The 21,009-nt window shown below is 37.1% G+C and overlaps 1 protein-coding gene across 1 annotated transcript in view; it reads left to right on the top strand.

Moving 5' to 3' along the window:
* NSF (N-ethylmaleimide sensitive factor, vesicle fusing ATPase) overlaps nucleotides 1-21,009 on the top strand; it is a 149,827-nt gene that overhangs the window by 30,412 nt on the left and 98,406 nt on the right. Inside the window, exons 5-8 of the mRNA XM_047833305.1 lie at nucleotides 8,120-8,286; nucleotides 11,017-11,124; nucleotides 11,599-11,674; nucleotides 14,433-14,588. Of these exons, the coding sequence (XP_047689261.1) occupies nucleotides 8,120-8,286; nucleotides 11,017-11,124; nucleotides 11,599-11,674; nucleotides 14,433-14,588 (507 nt within the window). The remainder of the gene's footprint in view (nucleotides 1-8,119; nucleotides 8,287-11,016; nucleotides 11,125-11,598; nucleotides 11,675-14,432; nucleotides 14,589-21,009) is intronic.

Genomic DNA, 21,009 nt, shown 5'->3' with positions numbered 1-21,009 from the left:
TGGGTACGGCAGGAGAAGGAGAGAAGAAGCCAAGAATACTTAAGTCAGCTTTTTTTCTGCTTGCTTTTAAAACCTAAAAAACTGGATATTTACAAAAAATTTGCAAAAATAAGAGAATTCCTATATACTATTTTTACCAGATTCACCAGTTACCATATTTTTAAAATTCATTTCCTCTCTTTCCCTACACACATGTGCGCACACACATTTCTTTTCTTAAGCATTTGGGATTAAATTGCAGAAATCATTCCTCTTTACATCTCATACTTTAGTGTATATTTCCTGAGGACAAAGATATGCTCTTACAGTAATCAAATTCAGGAAATTAAACGTTAATGTAATTAAATGTTGAAACTTTAATCTCTAGTTCATATTTCAGTTTTGTTAATTGTCCCAGTGATTTCCTTTACAACATGTTTTTCCTTCTCAGCAGAGGATCCAGTTCGGGATCGTGTATTGTACTTAGTTGTCATTTCTCTGATCTTTGGCTTTTATTTTTTTCCTTTCATGATGGTGATATTTTTGAAGAATACATTTACAGGATGGGTTATTGAAGTTTCAGTTTTGTAAGATGGAGAAGTTCTGAAGATCTAATGTGTAGAAGGGTGACTGTAGTTAACAATGCTGCGTGCATACTTAAACTTTGCCAAGTGGGTAGATCTTAAGCATTGTCATCACACATGCATGTGCACACACATGCAGAGAAAGAAAATGGTCCGTGTGCACTGAGAAGGAGGTATATTATGTTATCAGGGTTTATTGTCTGCTATATATCTGTAAGCTCTACTTTACTAATTATGCTGTTTAGATCTTCTGTATTCTTAATGGAATTACTTGCCCTGTATGGCACTGAAACTGGTGTGTTAAAATCTTAGTGTTCTTCTGTTCTATTTTTCCTTGCATCTCCTGTAGTATCTACTTTACATAGTAGTTTCTATGTTATTTGGTATGTAGATATTCATAACTGTTATATTTTTAATGTGAATTGTGGCTGTTAGCATCATAAAGTATCCTTCTTCGTCTTGTTTAATGTGTTGTAAATTATACTTTGATGTCAGGATTACAAACCCTCCTTTCTTATGTTTTTAATTTGCTCAGCATATCTTTGCCCATCTCTTTACTTTTAGCTTTTCTGAATCCCCGTGTTTTAGATGTGTCTGTGGTATACAGTACAGAGTTGGGTTTTGGTTTATGAGCTAATTTAAAAATCTTCTAATAGGTTTATTAAACCCTTTCATAGTTATTGATATTACTGATATATTCAATCTCAGTTCTGTTATCTTCCATTTTAGTTGTGTTTCTCTATTTGGTATATCATCTTGGCTATTTTTAATTTTTTATTTTGGTATTAAGGAGTATTTATATTTTTGTTTTAGTGACTACTTTTGCGGGGCGCCTGGGTGGCGCAGTCGGTTAAGCGTCCGACTTCAGCCAGGTCACGATCTCGCGGTCCGTGAGTTCGAGCCCCGCGTCGGGCTCTGGGCTGATGGCTCAGAGCCTGGAGCCTGCTTCCGATTCTGTGTCTCCCTCTCTCTCTGCCCCTCCCCCGTTCATGCTCTGTCTCTCTCTGTCCCAAAAATAAATAAACGTTGAAAAAAAAAATTAAAAAAAAAAAAAATAGTGACTACTTTTGCATTTATACCTCTCATAGTACCCTTGGTCCCCCCCCCTTTTTTTCTTGACTTTTTCAAAAAAACTGTTCTGTCAGTTCTAAGTGATATCCTTTAACTGTCTTCTGTTGCCTGTATAACAATTAATGATCATTTTCTACCCCCCCCTCCAATTTTGTTTGTTGCTTTCTTTTTCAATTTAAAAATTTTTTTAAGTAGAAGAAGGAAATTTTTTAAAATTGAGGTATAACTGACATATAACATTATATTAGTCTCAGGTATATAACATAGTGATTCAATAGTTGTATACATTGCTAATGATCACTACAGTAAGTCTAGTTAACATCCATCATCATATATAGTTACAAAAACAGTTTTTTTCTTGTGATGGGAACTTTTAAGATATACTCTCTTAGCAACATTCAAATATGCAATTTAGTATTATGAACTATAGTCACCATGCTCTACATATTAGTTGCTTTCTTTCTACTTTGTGAGAGCATGATGTTTATATGCTATTCTTCCACATATGACCCATACTTGTTTTAGTCTTAACTCTACAATTAAGTCACTTAAATGATTATGATAGTCCTTTTGCCAGCTTCTACTTGGTTGTATAAAACCTATGATCTAGTACATTCCTCTAGGAAGTATATATGTGTATAGGTGTTCATTAAGTTCTTGCATATTCAAACTGTTTTTCTATATCTTTGCTCTTTCAAATGCAGCTTGGCTTGCATAGACATAGAATTCTTGGCTTGTTTTCTTGAATTTCTTGAAAATACTGATCACAATTGCCTTGCCTTGTATGATGCTCTTAAGAGGTCTGATGCAGTCGAATTTTCTTACCTTTATAAGTAATTCAGTTTCTGCCTGGGAGCCCTGAGGACTTTTCTGTATTTAAAGTGTAATATTCTTATTAGGATATTCTAGGTCAATGACCAATGGATATAATGGGTCACGTCAATATGCAGATTTAAGTTTTTGTTTATTTCCAAATTTTTTCTTAGATTATGGTTTTGAACATTAGTTCTGGTCCAGTTGTTTTGATTTTCTTCCTAGGGGCTCTAATTATATGTATGTTAGTCCTTGTCTGCCTATCTTCCATTTCAACTGCTTTCTCTTTGTTCTTTTAAAAGTCTTTCTTTTATTTTTATTTTCTTGGTTGTTTTCCTCTTCTTTCACTGCCTCTTACTAAACAGTAATTTGAGTCTACTCTCCTATGGGCACTTTATAATTTATTATTCACTCTGAAATAGTTTTATCTTTTTCTTCAGTTTCTTTCCTGAGTTCCATAAACTCTCATTGCATTTCTTTTGTCTATTTGTGTTCTTATTTTTTAATCTTCTGATTTTAGATGTTTTGTTATTTTCTAAGTACTTGTTTGAGGATATTTAATTCAGTTTAAAGTGTTATGCATATTTTTTTCTAGTTCATGGTTGATTTCTTTGGGGGAAGACATTTCATCAGCTGAAATGCTGCAGTATTTTGTTATATGTTATGTTTTCTTTTCATAGTAAACTTGTGGAGTTATTTTTTAAAATTTTTCTTGGGAACTTCTTTTTATTTATTTTTTCCTTAGAGGGAACTGAAATATTGGGGTTATCTCTCTTTTGTAGATTTTATTTTATTTTATTTTTAAAATACTTATTTATTTATTTTGAGAGAGAGAGTGGGGGAAGGGCAGAAAGAGAGGGAGGGAGAGAATTCCAAGCAGGCTCCGCACTCAGTGCAGACCCTGACGTAGGGCCCAATCTCACAACAATGAGATCATGACCTGAGCTGAAATCAAGAGTCAGACACTTAACAACTGAGCCACCTAGACACCCCTAAGATTTTATTTTTTAAAGTAATCTCTACACCCAACATGGGGCTTGAACTCATAACCCCGAGATCAAGAGTTGCATGCTCCACTGACTCAACCAGCCAGGTGCCCCAATATTGGGGATATCTTTAGGTGGCTTTTTTTTCCCCCTTTGTGGAAATAGGATGAAGGATAAAATTTTTTGATTGGGGTAAAAATAAAGGAAATTACTTTAGATATGGGTAGCTGGTGGGGAGAGTTGCACAATTAGTGCTTTCCAAATTTGCCTGAGAGAAACATCTGGAGAGTTTGTTAAAAAAAAAAAAAAAAGATTCTCAGGCCCTTTCCTTGAGGAATTTGATTCCTGAATCTGTGTGTTTTTTTTTTTTTTTTTTTTTTTAAATTTTTTTTCAATGTTTTTATTTATTTTTGGGACAGAGAGAGACAGAGCATGAATGGGGGAGGGGCAGAGAGAGAGGGAGACACAGCATCGGAAACAGGCTCCAGGCTCTGAGCCATCAGCCCAGAGCCTGACGCGGGGCTCGAACTCACAGACCGCAAGATCGTGACCTGGCTGAAGTCGGCCGCTTAACCGACTGCGCCACCCAGGCGCCCCCTGAATCTGTGTTTTTAACACTCATTGTTAAGTGGTTCCTCAGCCACATTTTGGGAGACACTGACAAGTGATTCTCTTTATTATAACCCCCTCACCTGAAGCAGGGTGAGAAGCTGAAACAGTGAAGGAATTCAGCACCGAAGTGAAGTAGGTCAGTGCATGAAACCAAGGTTCCTTATTTACAGACATTGGTAGAAATGAAAATGTATTAGTGAGAAAATGAGTGTGTATGTAGCTTAGGTTGCTTATTTCTTCAAACATATTTTTCTAAATACAGTTAAGAGAGCGCTTCAGTTTAACCTTTAATGTAAATACATTCTGTTGTGGAAAGGTATGGAAATTCAAGGTAATAAATCTTGATGAGTTGAGAAATGTATTTTGTGACTTAAATTATATTTAAAGCATTCTTCTGCTACCAGAAATGGTTGTCTTGATGGTAGAGTTGTTTTTTTTTTTAAGCTTTTTTTTTTTTTTTTTTAATTTTGAGAAAAAGAGAGTATGTGTGCATGTGGGTGCAGGAGGGGCAGATAGAGAGGGAGAGAGAGAATCCCAAGCAGGGTCTGCACTAGCAGTACAGTCCGTTCTTTAAAAGGTGAATCAAATGGGGTGCCCGTCTGTTTGGGTGTCTGACTCTTGATTTCGGCTGAGGTCATGGTCTCACGGCACATGGGGTCAAGCTCCGCATAGGGCACTGTGCTGACAGTGCCTGCTTGTGACTCTCTTTCTCTCTCTCTTTCTCTTAATAAATAAATAAACATTTTTCTTAAAAGGTGACCCAAGCAGATTTAATGGTCAAAATTATAAAACTAAATGATCAAGTGGGACTTAGGGGGGTAAGCTTGGGACAAGGAAGGGTTTGGAGGCTTGAGTGATGTAGATGATGTGGCCATAAAGGTAGAAAACTGATTCAGTGTAGTAGTGATGTGGGCACAGTTAGGGTAGGATGTGTGGTATGAAGGGGAGTGCTAATTCAAAGATTCTGGAACAGGAGTTTCTGTCTGTAGGGTGAGAATTTTTTGCAGTCAGGTCAGTGATTTTAGTGTGAAGGAATCTTCTAGAAGAATCATTTAGTCTTCTCTCCATCTGGAGATGCCTTATTTTAGGTATTACAGACTGATGTTCAATTAACATGTTTTTGACCATCATCATATACCTTTTTCATTGTAATGTTTATTCATTGTAACTGTTTATTCAAATACTGCCTATACATTCTTTGCTTATAAAAATAATTTTTATTAGTCTTTGACATTAAGTTGCTATAAATCTTAAAATAAGAAAACATTCTCAATCTTATGGTCCTTTGCTTGTGGATACTTCAGGGCATCTGGCCCTTTGAGGCTGACAATGGTGCTGACCATGGTGCTGCCTGTGGCGCTGTCCATGGTACTGCCCACAGCATCTGAAATTCTAAGAGCTTGGTCTTTTCTATTTAGGAACACTAACCTTAAAGCACATTTGAAAAACTATAGTCAGTAATAATGATATTTTAATACACTTAAGTTTCTTGATATATAGATGATACACACTCATATATAAACACATGTGTGTATATGTATTTACATGTACATGCATTATGTTATAGAATTGTTTTTCAGTCTTTATTTTTATTTATTTTCAATTAAAAATTTTTTTAATGTTTATTTTTGAGAGAGAGAGAGAGAGAGAGAGAGAGAGCATGAGCAAGGGAGGGGCAGAGAGAGAGAGGGACACACAGAATCTGAAGCAGGCTCCAGGATCTGAGCTGTCAACACAGAGCCTGACGTGGAGCTCGAACTCATGAATTGTGAGATCATGACCTGAGCCGAAGTCGGACACTTACCTGACTGAGCCACCCAGGCGCCCCTATTTTTGAGTCTTTAATGCATGTAATGATGTCATACGGTATGAATCTTTCTGCAATATAGTTTTTTATTCAATATATGTATTTTTAAGTTTATTTATTTATTTTTGATAGAGAGAGAGCACAAGTGGGAGAGGGGTAGAGAGAGAAGGAGAGAGCACAGAGCCTGATGTAGGGCCCAAACTCACGAACCATGACCTGAGCTGAAACCAAGAGTCAGACACTTAACTGACTAAGCCACCCAGGCCCCCTTCAATATTTTGTTTTAATAGCCATATTTATTAAATATACATCAAGTTTTTATTTTGATTGCTGTCTGGTATTCCACATTATGAATATGCCACATTTTATTCATTATTTCCTTACTGATCACTGTTTTTTTCAGTGTTGACTGTTGAAAATAATGGTGCAAGGAACCTCTCCATTTTTAGGCAAATGTTCAGGAGTCTTTGGGACAGACACCTGGAAATGGAATCGATGAATCAACTTATTCATTTTTACATTAACATTTCCTTCTATACTTATCTTCACTATGTGAGGAAACAATTAGGCTGTCTTGTTTATGAAAATTACTTAATGTATAACCTGTATTTTCTAGGAAATGTTAAGAAAGAACAAAACACTGAGAAGTAGAGGCAAGAAAATATCTGAAACTTTCAGCTGAGATTTGGACTTACTCTTTGATCTTCAGTGAATTTTCTATTCCTTACTCTGGCTTTCTTAGTTATTTTGCTTTTGAAAATGTTTATCTTTAAAATATGTGTGTACCCCTTTACAACAGTAAGCCAGGATATAAAAATATGATTGTATAAGCAATTTCATTCAGAGAATATAGAGAAAATCTTTAAATCTAATTCAACTGGCTAGACTATAAGAAATAAATTTAGAATAGAATTTAGGGTATGAAAGAATCATAAGGTTTATGTGGTCCTCATAAGGTTTATGTAGTCCTGTCTTCTTGTTTTACAAATGTGACAAATCAAGGCACAGAGAGCTAGGTGATTTACTTTGATTTTCTAGTTACTAACAGAATCTATTGAAACGCAGACTCCAAAGTCCCTTTGTCTTGCCTCCTTTGTTACCAGCATGGAAATTGGGTTTTTTGCTGTCAGGTGTTGTTCATACAAAGATGAGTTAAAAATGTCCTTGGCTTCTTTTACATGTTATACATGTAGTACTTACCATAGTTCCCTGGCTATAGTAGGTGTTCAGTAAATATATATTTTTTCAAAAGCTTATTTATTTATTTATTTATTTTGAGAGAGACAGAGACAGTGCGAATAGGGGAGGGACAGAGAGAGAGGGAGAGAGAGAGAATCCCAAGAGAGAGAGAATCTCTTGGAGAGAGAGGCTCCAAGCTACCAGTGCAGAGACTGATGCGGGGCTCAAACCCATGAAGCTGAGAGATCATGACCTGTGCCAAAACCAAGAGCTGGACGCTTAACCAGCTGAACCACCTGGGTGCCCTAGTAAATATTTTTATAGTATTAAAAAAGAAATGCCAGGGGTGCCTGGGTGGCTCAATCAGTTAGGCATCTGACTTCGGCTCAGGTCACGATCTCACAGCCGTGAGTTTGAGCCCTGCATCGGGCTCTGTGCTGGCAGCTCAGAGCCTGGAGCCTGCTTCAGATTCTGTGTCTCCCTCTCTCTCTCTGCCCCTCCCCTGCTCACACTCTGTCTCTCTCTCCTTCAAAAATAAATAAACATAATTTTTTTTTAAAAGAAATGTTGAAATTTAAATCGCTCTGGAGTAATTTATTTTTTCTCAAGCTTTTTTTTTTTTTTTTTTTTTTTTGTCCTGCATAGTAACTTGCTAGGACAAAAGAGTACACACTTCTCACCTTAGCTCTTGCTTGTGTCAAACAAAAATCTTGTTTGAAAGCAGTGTGTTATGCCAACTCCACTGGGACTTCCCATACTATCATTTGTCCTCTGTTAAATGAGAAGGAGGAAGATGTAGAGACCATGTGGGGAGGGCTGTGATTTCCCATAAGAGTTGGGTGAGGGGTAAAGGTAGAGGGAGAATGCTGTACAATGTGAACTAATTAATTCAGAGGGGAACAAAATCTCTAGTGGTTATTATCATTTTCTTTAATCTGTGCTTGTGTGTCCTGTCAGTAAAGGCCATGGAAAGCCCTCTTTTGGTCAAGTTTTGTTAGGATTCATTTATGTGAAACTTTTAGTTACTCAAAACACAGCAAGTATTTGGTGTCCCTGTGTTTTAAGAAATGCTTCTTTTTCCCCCCTAGTATCCTTATATACATTTGACAAGGCCAAACAGTGTATTGGCACAATGACCATCGAGATTGATTTCCTGCAGAAAAAAAGCATTGACTCCAATCCTTATGATACTGACAAGATGGCGGCGGAATTCATTCAGCAGTTCAACAACCAGGCGTTCTCAGTGGGACAGCAGGTAGTTTTGACTTTTCTTTCATTTCTTCCACTTGACAGGCATTCCAGTCATTGCAGTTGTCCAAATTAATTCGACTGTTTAAAAACTGGGAGGAGCTCTGTATATGGACAGATATATCCACTTGAGTGATAAAAAGTGAGGGTGATACGTTTGCTGAATGTCTTGAGTCCATTCAAAAAAATTCTAAAGTAACTTTCAGGTTACAATGTCAAATTTAATTACAGCAGCTTTTCCCTGTGCAAACTTGAGAATGCTGCAGACTTAAATGTTTCAGATTTCTTACTTTTTTTATTGTGAGACACTTGTTTTGTCTCTGGATGGTTTTTCTTTTTCCCTGATATATTTCTGTAGAAAAGTAATTCGTAACTTTTTTGGTTCTAAACTAATTTGAGAATCTTAAGAAAATTATGTATGTGTATTTTCAGGTTTTTCTTGGAACCTCTAAAGCCCAATTTTTCTATCCTTAAAAATGATAATTGCTGATCTTGCCTTCTTGCAAAAGGACTTCAGTTAGTATATTATTAATCTCCTAGGAAGAAATTCTGTTCTTTTAAAGTTTTACTTAAAAAGCTGTGTGAGTCCATAAATTGCTGCTTGTTTGTACACATAAATAAGCATGGCTCTTTTGGCCTTACCATTATATTTGTCTCCTTCTTTGTGACTTTTCTTAATTATTCCTAACTCCTTCCTCCTATCATAACGCCATAGCAGCAGTTCTCAAAGTATGGTCCAGAGACCTGAAGCTCTTCAGGGCGTTTGTGAAGTCAGAATTATTTTCATAATAATACCAAGGTGTTATGTCTCTTTTTCCTCTTATTCTCTCACAAATGCACAATGGAGTTCTGCAAACTATGTGATGTGTGCTAGCTCAGCACATTGGCTATTAAAGGAGATGTGAGGGTCCAGCTGTCTTCCATTAGGCAAGACGTTAAAGAGATTTACAAAAATGTGACAGTGCCATGGTTTCCACTTATGTTTTTTATTTCAGAAATAGGTGGGTTTTTTTATGTTAAAAAATATCATTTATGTTCACACATGATAAATTTATTGTTATTTTTAAATTAATAAATACATTTTAAGTTTCTTGTTCTGATTTGTACTATAGTGAATACCAGTGGATATAATCCACTTAAACAAAGGCCCTTTGAGAGTTCTCAAATAGTTTTAGGCATATAAAGGGATCATAAGACCAAAAGTTTGCAAATCACTGCTTATAGCATTCTGATCTCTAGTGACTCACCTACACTGTCTCGGAGGCTCTCACCTGGGAAAGTATGTGGAACCGGCAGGGAGAGAAGTGGTGGAAAGAAACAGCTGTTGGATGAAAGGAGTGTCATTTCTTTTGATTCTCTCACCTAAGTGAAATGGCATAAATCTGGAAGAACAAGACTAGGGATCTGGGTAATCCATACATTATGATATCAAACTTGCACAAGTGGAAACTGAGTCACTGCTAGACAGGAAAAGGTTATAGTGCATTTATTATTTTTAAGAGTACTAGAATTGGAATGAGTGATTTTTACATTCAGAGAGGGTAAATGTTGTGCCCATGGCTACACTGCCAGGGCTGTAGCTGAGATAAGAACCCATTGGTTAATTGAGCTGCTAATTAATTAAACAAGTGCTTAATGGATAACCTAGTATGTTTCAGCTACTATGTTAGGTTCTGCAGGTCAGCAGTGAACAAAGTATACACAATTCCTACTCTTACAGAGCTTACTTTCTAGTTGGGGAAGACAGAAAATGAGAAATGCCATTGCTGTTAATGTTAAGTACTTGGATTTAAGTAAAATGAGATGATGCGCTGGAGGACCAGTATGGTGCTCATTGAGATTAGATGGTCCGGGAAGGCTCCCCAAGATGACAGTCAACTGATAATTTGGTGACCACATGTCCATTGCTTTTTGAGCTGTGCTGTATTTCTTCTGGATCCCTACACTTTTTGATGAATAATTGTGCTCTCATTGCCTACCAAAATGTCATTGTTTTTACCTTTTCCGTTAGTGTTACTAGTTTAATAGCAAATGCTTTGGTATTTGTAATTATGTAAAACCTAGTATCATGCAGATATATGATTATGCAGAGAAGAAATAACACAGGGAACAAATAATACAGAGAAGAAATAAATATCTTACCCCACATCGCTGTTGTTACTTTTTATTCCCACTTGCAGTAGTCACTAGTGGCAGGATTAACAGTCAGCTTTGCCTGCTGTGCTTAACTGTTATACCCCAGCATGTAGAAGAGGGCCTAGGTTATGGAAGGCGCTCAATAAATACTTGGTGAATGAATGAGCATTCACCATCTGTCTGTGAACTTGTATGGCAGGAATTTTGCATTGTCGGTGGAAAGGCATGAATTTTAGAGTCATGGACCCAAGCTTGAATCCTGGCACTATTGTTTACTATGACTCTGGTTTCCATTGCTTAAGCCCTCTCCGGATCTCAGCTCCCTTCCTAGTAAAACTGAGGAAGACTATCTGTTTCCAAGACAGTTTGTGAATATCAAGTATAGGACATCCTATACGGTTTGGCACATGAAGATACTCAGTAAATGTTAGTTCCCTTTTCTTCTCATTGCTTGTGTGAGCAGTTTGCTTGTGGAACAGATTTGAGAGGGGTGTACAGGAGAAAGCTGCTTCCCTGCATTTGGAAAACACTGGTGATGATGTGAGAATCAAGCCATTGTATCATGAAGTGGTTTTTCTCCCCTTATCTCTTTTCTACATAGCTTGTATTTAGCTTCAATGAAAAGCTTTTCGGTTTGCTGGTAAAGGATATCGAAGCCATGGATCCTAGCATCCTGAAGGGAGAGCCTGCGACAGGAAAAAGACAGAAGGTATGTTTTATTTTTAATAATCATTGTGATGTGAATTGTGCAGATTAATATAACATTCCTAGCCATTCTCTTGCTCAGTGATTTCTTTTATATTATGTACTCTTTCTTTTAAGGTAGTAGGGAGAAAACATTGCTCTTATAAGCTAGTGCTGTTATTAAAGTATAGCAGAAAATACACTTACTTGTAGACTTAATGGTAATTTGAAATTTGTATGGGTACTTGTATTCCTGGTTGAATGCAGATGATGATTGTTCATAAATAGTAACAAAAAGACATTATCAAAAGACATATGCATTGAAATTAAATAGAAATAGTACAAGGTAGTTAGGAGAAAAATTAATTTAACTTAGATGATAGTTTGGAAGAGTTGCTTTGCTCAGAGAGACCTTATTTCCCCTTCATTTTTGGCCTTGTGTTAAGAAGTCCAGAAGTCTATTATTAGACTAACTACTACTAATTGTCTTTCTATACAGATTGAAGTAGGACTGGTTGTTGGAAACAGTCAAGTTGCATTTGAAAAAGCAGACAATTCATCACTCAATCTTATTGGTAAGATTTGCAATTTTAGAAAACTCTGAATGAAGTGAGACTGTCTCTGTTATTATATGTGCCTCAACTACCACGCTTTTCAAGTCTGGGAGAAGAATAAGGGCATCTCCATTGAGAAGGTTTATCACAAAATCATGGAGGATTTCATCACTGTCAGATGTGCTGATACAGAGAAAAAAGTTTAAAACCTTCACTAGATATCATTGTCCAATAGAAGTGTAATGTGAGCCATATGTATAATTTTTAATTTCCTAGTAACCTAGTAACCACACTAAAAATCAGGAAAAATACAGATAAAATTGATTTTTAAACTTTCAATATTGAGGTAAGTTCAGGCTTACAGAAGATTTGCAAGAATAGTGCAGAGAGGTCCGATATACCTTTCACCAGCTTCCTTGATGTTCCATCTCAAATAACTAGAGTACAGTTACCAAAACCAAGTTAACATGGTTGCATGGCCACTAACTAAAATATAGACTTTAGGGGTGTCTGGGTAGCTCAGTCAGTTGAGGGTCTGACTTCGGTTCAGGTCATGATCTCACGGTTTGTGGGTTCAGGCCCAGCGTTGGGCTCTGTGCTGACAGCTCAGAGCCTGGAGCCTGATTCGAATTCTGTATCTCCCTCTCTCTCCTACCTCCTACCTTGCTCACGCTCTCTCTCTTTCAAAAAATAAATAAACATTAAAAAAAAAAATACAGACTATTTGGATTTCACTAGTTTTTACATTATGTCCTTTCTGTTCTAGGATCTGATCGAGGATCTCGCATTGCATTTAGTCATTTAATTTCTAAAGTCCTTCTCTCTGATAGTTCCTCAGACTTCCACAGTCTTTCATAACCTTGAGAACTGTTCAGTTATTTGTCGACTGCCTTGTGCACGGTGGTGTGTTAAATGTGATCCTTGCGTCACTTTGGTTTGTGATTGAGTTAAATGGTGAATGTGCAGGTGAAGAAAGTCTCTCCAACAGACTCATAGCTCAGTCCTGCTCTTGTATGTTAGTCTTGCTTTTATTATATTAAAATAATGCAGATTGGTCTCTCAGAAAAGTAACTCCCCAGAATAATGATGCCATTAACTGTGTAGTAGTTCTGACTTGGGGTTGGTTTTCACTATGCCAGTGTCTACGCCAGTAGAAAGAAGAGGATTTTCCTTGGCTACACACCACGATTTCCAAGGTTACTTAACTTCAAATATGTGACCTTTTTCCTCAGTCCTTAAGTTATTCCCTTCTTACTGTTTTTTCTGAATTTTACAATAAAATAAATGTTGCATAAAATTTGGATAGACATTCACTCAAAAATAGCTCACACACTCTAAAATTTTACAATTTGATTCTATTTTCATAATGTTTTGTAATTTGTTCTTTTGCTTGACATATTTCAAGCCTCTTAATAAATATGCCTCAACAACATAATTTTTAATGACTATGCATGTTGTCTTATGGATTAGGATTTCTCAGAATCTCCAATTATTGATCCAATACATTTCTGAAGTGTTTTCTTTGTATTTTATACACCTTTCATACACCTTTTGTTAAGATGCCTTACCTTTTTTTTTTAATGTTTGAGAGAAGAGAGAGGGAGAGTGCGTGCATGCAAGCAGGGTAGGGGAAGAGAGAGAGAGAGAGAGAGAGAGAGAGAGAACGAACCCAAAACAGTCTATGTGCTGTCAGTGCAGAGCCGGACAAGAGGCTCAATCTCAGGAACCATGAGATCATGACCTGAACGGAAATTGAGAGTCAGATGCTTAACCGACTGAGCCACTCAGGCGCTCCAAGGTGTCTTGTCTTGTGGGCATTGCATGGCTTTCATACAATGTGGGTATTTCTAAGTAATTCATGCAAAGGTGTGATTGATAGGTTTTTTCCATTGATAAATAAAATTGTGGACTGATATAGCATGCAGTAAATTTGGCCGCAAGAGGGCAGTACAGTATAAGAAATATATTTTCAGATAGCTTCAAGGAAGAAATGTTGAGTCCACAAAACTCTAACCATAAAATCACCATCTAGGGTAAACTTTTTCTAATGTGACCATTTGTTTCCTAATTTAAAAAATTGTATCACTTTCTTTTTTGTTAGTAGAATGTACTAAGGCACTTTTATTGTTTTTGAGATAGCTCATGTGGTTCTCTTGAGTTACTTTAGGTGGCACTATGACATTTAAGTTAGATAATTTTTGTCTTTGTGAAAGTGAAAACATGAATTTTGAAATTATTAAGACTTTAGGATGATCTTAAACTTTTGTGTGCAAATGGGGAAAAACAAAAATAAGACATCAGACTTATTCAGTGCATCTTCTCAGGCTGACGGGTTATATACAGAGTTTATAAACATCTAGATAAATACATGCATTTTTAAATACACTTGCTTCAGGAGCCTTGAGGATTGTTAGATTTCAGTTGCATTTCTAGCAACTAGTATTTCCTTCATCAGATAGACACATGGTGTTTCTTCTAATCAGCCAAGTTAGTTAACTTGGTTAAGATTAGAGGCTAAGAGGACCAGGCTCCATGGATTGATCACAAATGGACGACTGTATGAGCTTAGACATTTCACAAGTGTTTTGCTGGCCCTAAATGGGTCCAGGCACAGTAGTTAACATAGCAAAACTCATCCTTCTTATTAGAAAGTCAGCTAAGAGCGTGTTCATCTTTGTAGAGGATAACTTCTCTTGATTCATTAAAGATGCCCAGTGAGTCTTATTCCACCTGGTAATGAAGTTCTTGTTTCACATTTGATTATCTTCGTTTGACATAGGCAAAGCTAAAACTAAGGAAAATCGCCAGTCTATCATCAATCCTGATTGGAACTTTGAAAAAATGGGAATAGGAGGTCTGGACAAAGAATTTTCAGATATTTTTCGACGAGCATTTGCTTCCCGAGTATTTCCTCCAGAGATTGTGGAGCAGATGGGTGAGTTTAAAAAGGAAAATTTGATCAAATCTTATGTTGTTAAAAAAAAAAAAAATGTGATGAAGTCTTTTTTTTTAATAATGTTTTGAAATTATTTTTCAAACCTGCCAGTGTATTTTTGTCTTAACTTTTTCTTTTAAAAAAAGTTTCCCCCAAAATTTTTGAGGTATTAGAACTTGTAAAATTACATTTTTGTTTTATAGGGAAAATAGAAATATTTGCGGTTACTTTATCTTATTGATTTATTTACTAATTTAAGTACGTCTGTGGATAGGACAGATTTAGAAATTTCATTTTATTTATCTATTTATGAATGTTTTCCTATAGGGCATATTTGGAAATTTCACCTGACTCTAAAGACCCACTGTGGGTCAGATGTACCCTGCAGAATCATCGTTATCTATTAGACTGTGGGCATTGTTCTTACATTAGTTAGCTGCTGTTGCATTACCCAATTAGTACATCTTCATACCTAGTAAATGGATTCCTGGCATGTTTTGAAATTAGATAAGTTTGATCCAAAGAGACAAATGTAGGATATACATGGAAGTTTCCATATTGCATACACAGAAATGTGCTGTTCATTTATCATTTTCTTCTTGAAGTTTTATTTAATTTATCCGTGTGTGAAGTGGCTTTATTTTCCCTAGTGGAAATGCTGTCATGACTGTTTCCATATCCATATCATATAGGTTGAATTGGAATGTGAGCCACAGAATATCTGAGAAAGGAATGTATAACAGCTTCTGGCAGACTATTAGTATAAAAACAGTATCTAAAGAAAAACCCTGAAGGAATACGAATATATCACTCCCCTCACCCTCCATCATTCTTTATCTTTACATTGCTACTGGCAGATAAAAGTGTGGTGGGGAAGAGAACTGCTGTGTAGGCACTAAGTGCTTGGTTCTATTAGCCTCCTATTGTTGGTAGCCTTCCTGCCTGGCCGCTCACTGTGATAAATTACAGGCACAGCACACACCTGTTCACTGGGTAAAGGTCGAGTTTGGAATTGGATTAAGAGAAAATGACAGAGACCCTCATCACCTGAGTTTTATACACCTCGAGATGGCAATAACATACTTTTTTATCTGAAAGATACAAAGGCCAAGTCCATAAAAAAACAGAATTTTAATTTGGAACATAGTAAAAAATGTGGTAATTCACTATCTTGGTCATGTGTATTTTGAAAGTTTATGGACTTATTGTCAAGACATGGAAATACTGTTTAGGTTATTTTGGGTGTGAGGAGAGATAAAAGGGTGATCTTAAATGTTCTAAATTATTCTTGTGGAATGTTTTTACTAATTTTCCAGACTGAGAGAGTCTAATGATTCTGTTTGAACATTTATATTATCTGGCTAACAAGTAGAAAACCAACTGCTTCTGTTATAAACTATATCTTTTCATTATATTATAATATTTTCTCACAGTTTGGAAGCTATTAAGGATTCCGTTATTCAGATACGAGTTTCCTGTTTGTGCGTTATCCAAACCTTGCTCATTAGGGCCTCTGTCTGCAGTTAGGTGGATAATGAGTGAAGGAGCAAAACCCCTATCGGTCGATTTGTGACTTTGCCAGCTGTTGAAGAGGTTGGAATTCAATCAAAACAGATTTGGGATTTTTGAGTGACTTTATGAATCTGTGTTTCTGTAGTCCATATTGAAATTAGTTAAATTATAATACTTTGCTTTTTGTATAATACTTTGCTTTTGTGAGTGCTACTATCCAAGACCTTTTTTCGTGGATTTATTTTTCTAATATTTTTACATTAATTGGACAAAAAATGGGTTCTGTTCTTTAAAAAAATTTTTTTTCTCTTTATGGCTTTTGGCCATCAAGATGCATGTGTTAACAATTTGATTCAAAGGACAAAAAGTATTAAAAAAAAACTACCTTTACTTTTGAACTAAGTTGAAAGACATTATTACCATTTTTTTTTTATTCTGAATGAAGATTCTCAGTGTCATAAAGCTACATTTTTATGGTAAAAAGGCTGGGAAATAATTCTCTTGCTGTGCATGTGTCATTCCCTGTTTCTGTTAGAGTCTTCTTTTTCCCTTTGAATTTGGGGGGGAATTCCATAGTGGAGTACCTCATTGCAGTGCAAGAACAGTATGGTTATAAAATTCTCATTAGGTTTTGGTAAAGGCATATAAAAGTACAGATTGCTACATTTTGTATAGAATAAAAAGTAACACTACACAGGTCCTTTTTATATGTATACCCTGTGTTCTTTTACCCTGTCAGGTGGGGGAACAAAATTGGCTGATTTCTTCCTCACTCTTAATTAAATAGATAAACCTCTGTGGTTTTGGGATCCAACTGGACACTGGGTGTGATTGTTTAAATCGATTAAAATGGAAAAAAATAGTGATTAGTAAAGAATAATTTATGTAGGTTATGGGACCGTTCTGTTTTGTTTTAAGCAGAGAACTCTCTTACTTTTGGCTTGAGACCAAATCATTGTGTGTACCATGGAGTCTAGAATTGGGTCTACTTTGTAAGCAGGAATCTTCACTAAATGGATCTTTTTGCCTATATATCAAAGTTGTGAGCTCACAGAATGATAAATTTAGAATTCTCTTCTCTCATTGTGTTTATGAATAGTTATGCTTTTAGGTAATACAGTTCTTTTGCTTGTAAAGCTTCATGTTACCTTCAGGATTGAAAATATAGTTTAGATATATATGGAATGTTGCTTTGAGGAGGTATAGGAAGACTAAAGGGCTAACCAGAGGCACATAGTTCTGCAGGAACATTAAAGGTCAGATGAGGTCACGCACCTGCAATAAATGTCCTAGGAGCACCCAGGGTAGAAATGTGGGCATCACACACTGGTATCTGCAAGTCTCAGCAAATAAACTCAGCAGCTTATTGCTGTCCTTGAGCACACTCAAGTGTCAGCCGAATATGTCCTTCCGCTCAGACATTTACTACACTTATTCCCTTCCATGCAGTTTTGGGGAGAGTGTTCTGGATAATCGGTTGATTACCTCAGTTCTCATTGTAGCTCTTTTGTTGGCAAAGATAGAGATTCTGTAGAGAAACTTGATTTTTCCGCATCCCTGGCAGTTACCCCTAAATCGTAAGTGCCAGAGCAAAACAAAACAAAACCAAAAAACCTTCTTCAAAGAACAGTGGAATAGTTGTTAAAGAATTAGCATCTCTTAATGTAGTTTTAGGACTAGGTTTACATGTATCCAAGGAAAGGGCCTTTAGCAGAAGTTACCCGTTGTAGGGCTAGAAGGAAAAGGGCTTGGAGACCGAAGGGCCTCCAGCTTCACGCTGTCTTGTGGTGACTCTGTATCTTGCAGATATCCAGGCCACCTGGTGGGGAGGAGAGCCTCTGTTAGGGTCTTGTGCTCCCCCCCCCCCCCCCCCCCGCCCCTTCTTTGAAACTGACACTGTTCTTTTTGGTCGCCTTTCTTCAAGTCTCCCTCTCTAAGCCCATTTTCAATCTGTAGTTTTAAGGTTTCTTTTGAAATCCTAAAGAAAAGCAACTCCTTTCTGATATCATACGTGAAACTGCAGTTACTCTATGGAGTAGAGCTGCCGAGAAGATAAGGAACCTCTCAATCACAGGCGGACATCTTTCACATGCTAAGAACAGTGCAAAAAAAAAAAAAATACTGTGGAAGAAAGAGCACTGAGGTTTTGTGCGCCATATTTGAGAGAGAGGGAGTTCTTGCTCAGATTAACATAAACACTGACACTCTTAAAATGCATTTTCACACCCCCACTCATGAGGAGAGATTGCAATTTAAATGGGGGTTAAGACATCTAGCCGAACTCCAGGGCTCTGTAAAAGGAACCCTAAGGCTAAAGAGCTTATCTGAAATTTGAAAAAAAGAAAAAAAAATGAAGCTTTCTGACATTCATCTTTTTTCCTTGTATTAGTCATAACTTGCTTTTCAGCTATATTTTAGGTTTTGAATGCCAACCTGACATCTGTTCAAGTCTGCCTGTAATTTATTGGGAAAGGAAAAGAAAGCAATTGCTCACTAGTTAGAGATGCAAAACTTCCCCCTTCTGCTTTTCCACAAAGTACTTGTGGATGATACTTGGATATGAAGAAGTAACAGTTTACTAATTTACTAATTCTAACTTTCATGTTGGGAAAATGTATAAAGTTCTTTTTTTTTTTTACTTAGAAGAAGAAATGGCTTATGACCACGTGATTTCCAAAATCTCTGAAGCAGTATTTAGAGCTAAAGCACACACTCTAAAAAAAATACTATAGGTAACTTTTTATAAGTTGACATTTTTAACCTTGAATTAATTCTTCCATTGGTTTTGGTTTTTTAAGTAAAATTTACTTACATTTGAACAGGAATAATGTAGCTATGCTAATATCTCAGAGTCAAATAATATATAAATTCAGTTGACATTTTTTTATCAATAGACTTTTAGAAATAAATCTTTTGAGGAGGGAGAGCTGTCTGTAGAGTCTAATGGATTAGATTTGCTGGCAACTGCAGGTGAGTTACAGATCAAGAATTGGGTCACTGTCCACCAGTAAGGAAATAATTAAATAAACTATGCTACATCCTCTTACCCTCATTATGGAATACAGCAAAGCAGATCTTAAAATGATACAGATCCAAATGTACAGACATTTTTTTTTAATGTTTATTTATTTTTGAGAGAGAGAGAGACAGAGTGTGAGTGGGGGAAGTCAGAGAGAATGAGAGAGAGAGAGAGACATACAGAATCCGAAGCAGGCTCCAGGCTCCAAGCTGTCAGCACAGAGCCCAACGCGGGGCTTGAACCCACAAGCTGTGAGATCATGACCCGAGCTGAAGTCGGATGCTCAACTGCCTGAGCCACCCAGGTGCCCCCACACATGTTTTAATAAAAAAAAAAAAAAAAAAAAAAAAAAAAATATATATATATATATATATATATATATAACTGAAAGTAAATGCATTACAAAACTCTTTACAAGCACACATTATATTGAAAAAACGTTTACTTCTGTGAAAGGGGAGTGAGGATGGGAAACACAGGGAGATTTTTCTTCTTTTACTTGCTTCTTTTACTTCCGCATCTGAATGTTCTAGTGTGAGATTATATTTCCACTTGTGTAGTTAAGAAAACAAACAAAAAGGTAATATCATAGGCTGTTTCTCTGTTATGGTGGCTTCACTGTCAGCAGGGGAACAGGTGTGTCCCACGCCCTTCATGAAGTTTCTGTGGAGGAGAACAGCGCAGGGGTAACAGGACCCCCAGGGCTTTGATGGCAGCCCCTGATGAGGGGAGGCAGAAAGTGAAGACCAAGTTGCTGATGGCTAACAAACTGCTTCCTCCCATTACTTTTTTGCATGATAGTAATGGGTATAAGTACCATGTTCCCTGCAAACCATGAGAACATTTGCATCCAAGCCTTTCCGTAGCCATGGAAGCAGGAGAGGGGAGACATGGGACACGATGACTTGAGGGAGAGCAGAATTTCTGATGTGGAAGGACCTGTGCTTAAATTTGCTCGGTCTTCACACCCTTCCCACTGAGGAATCCAGCTCACGTGACTCCTGAAGTGAAGCTGGCTGTTTTATCCCGTCTTATGCCCATATTTACATTGGTGGTGATGATGATACTTACATGGTAAGTAGCTAATACTTACATGGTGCCAGGTGCTGTTCTAGATGCTTTACGTACATTAGCTTATTCCATTCTCACAACAGCCTCATCAGGTAGATTCTGTATTGATGCCATATTATGGAGAAGGAAACTGTGTCAGAAAGGTTAAGTAACTAGTCCAGGATATATAGCTAGTGAGTGGCGGAGTCAGATTTGAACCCAAACAGTCTGGCCTCAGAGTCCATACCCTTAACATGTACGTTTTTTTTCTCTCATGAAAGCCCATCATAGAAAACTGCTAAAATGGGCCTTCTCAGCCCCACTTCTTGGGGACCTCTGAGGCGGTCTTTGAGAGATTTAGAGCCAAGGGATTTTCAACTGTGGCGTCATAGACATTTTTAGACTGGATAATTATTTGGCATGGGGCGCTGGCTGTCCTGTGAATTGTAGGATGTTTAGCAGCCTCTACCTACTAGATGCACCCTTCCCTAGAGGTGACTTCGCACCCACCCCTAGAGGTGACAACCAAAAATATGTCCAGACATTGCCAAAATGGTCCCCGGGAGGCAAAATCACCCTTGGTGATCTAGTGCAATCCCCTGGCTTCTTCTCTTTACAGATGTGGAAACTATGGCCCAAGGTCACTAAGCAAGGCAGAGGCACAGGCAGAGGCACAACTAGGACTAGAACTTGGTTCTCCTGATTCAGGAACTCTTAAAGGAGGAGAAGGAAATGACATACAGTTTGTACAACTCGTAAGTGGCAGAGCTGGGGTTGGAAGGAGGACATCTGGTTCCAGGGTCTGTATTCTCAACTGCCTCTCCAGATGCTGGAGAGATG

This window comes from Prionailurus viverrinus, chromosome E1 (genome assembly GCF_022837055.1).
Source record: "Prionailurus viverrinus isolate Anna chromosome E1, UM_Priviv_1.0, whole genome shotgun sequence".
Classification (NCBI taxonomy): domain Eukaryota; kingdom Metazoa; phylum Chordata; class Mammalia; order Carnivora; family Felidae; genus Prionailurus; species Prionailurus viverrinus.
Note: the sequence above shows the minus strand (reverse complement) of the source record. Positions and strands in the feature narration are given on the sequence as shown.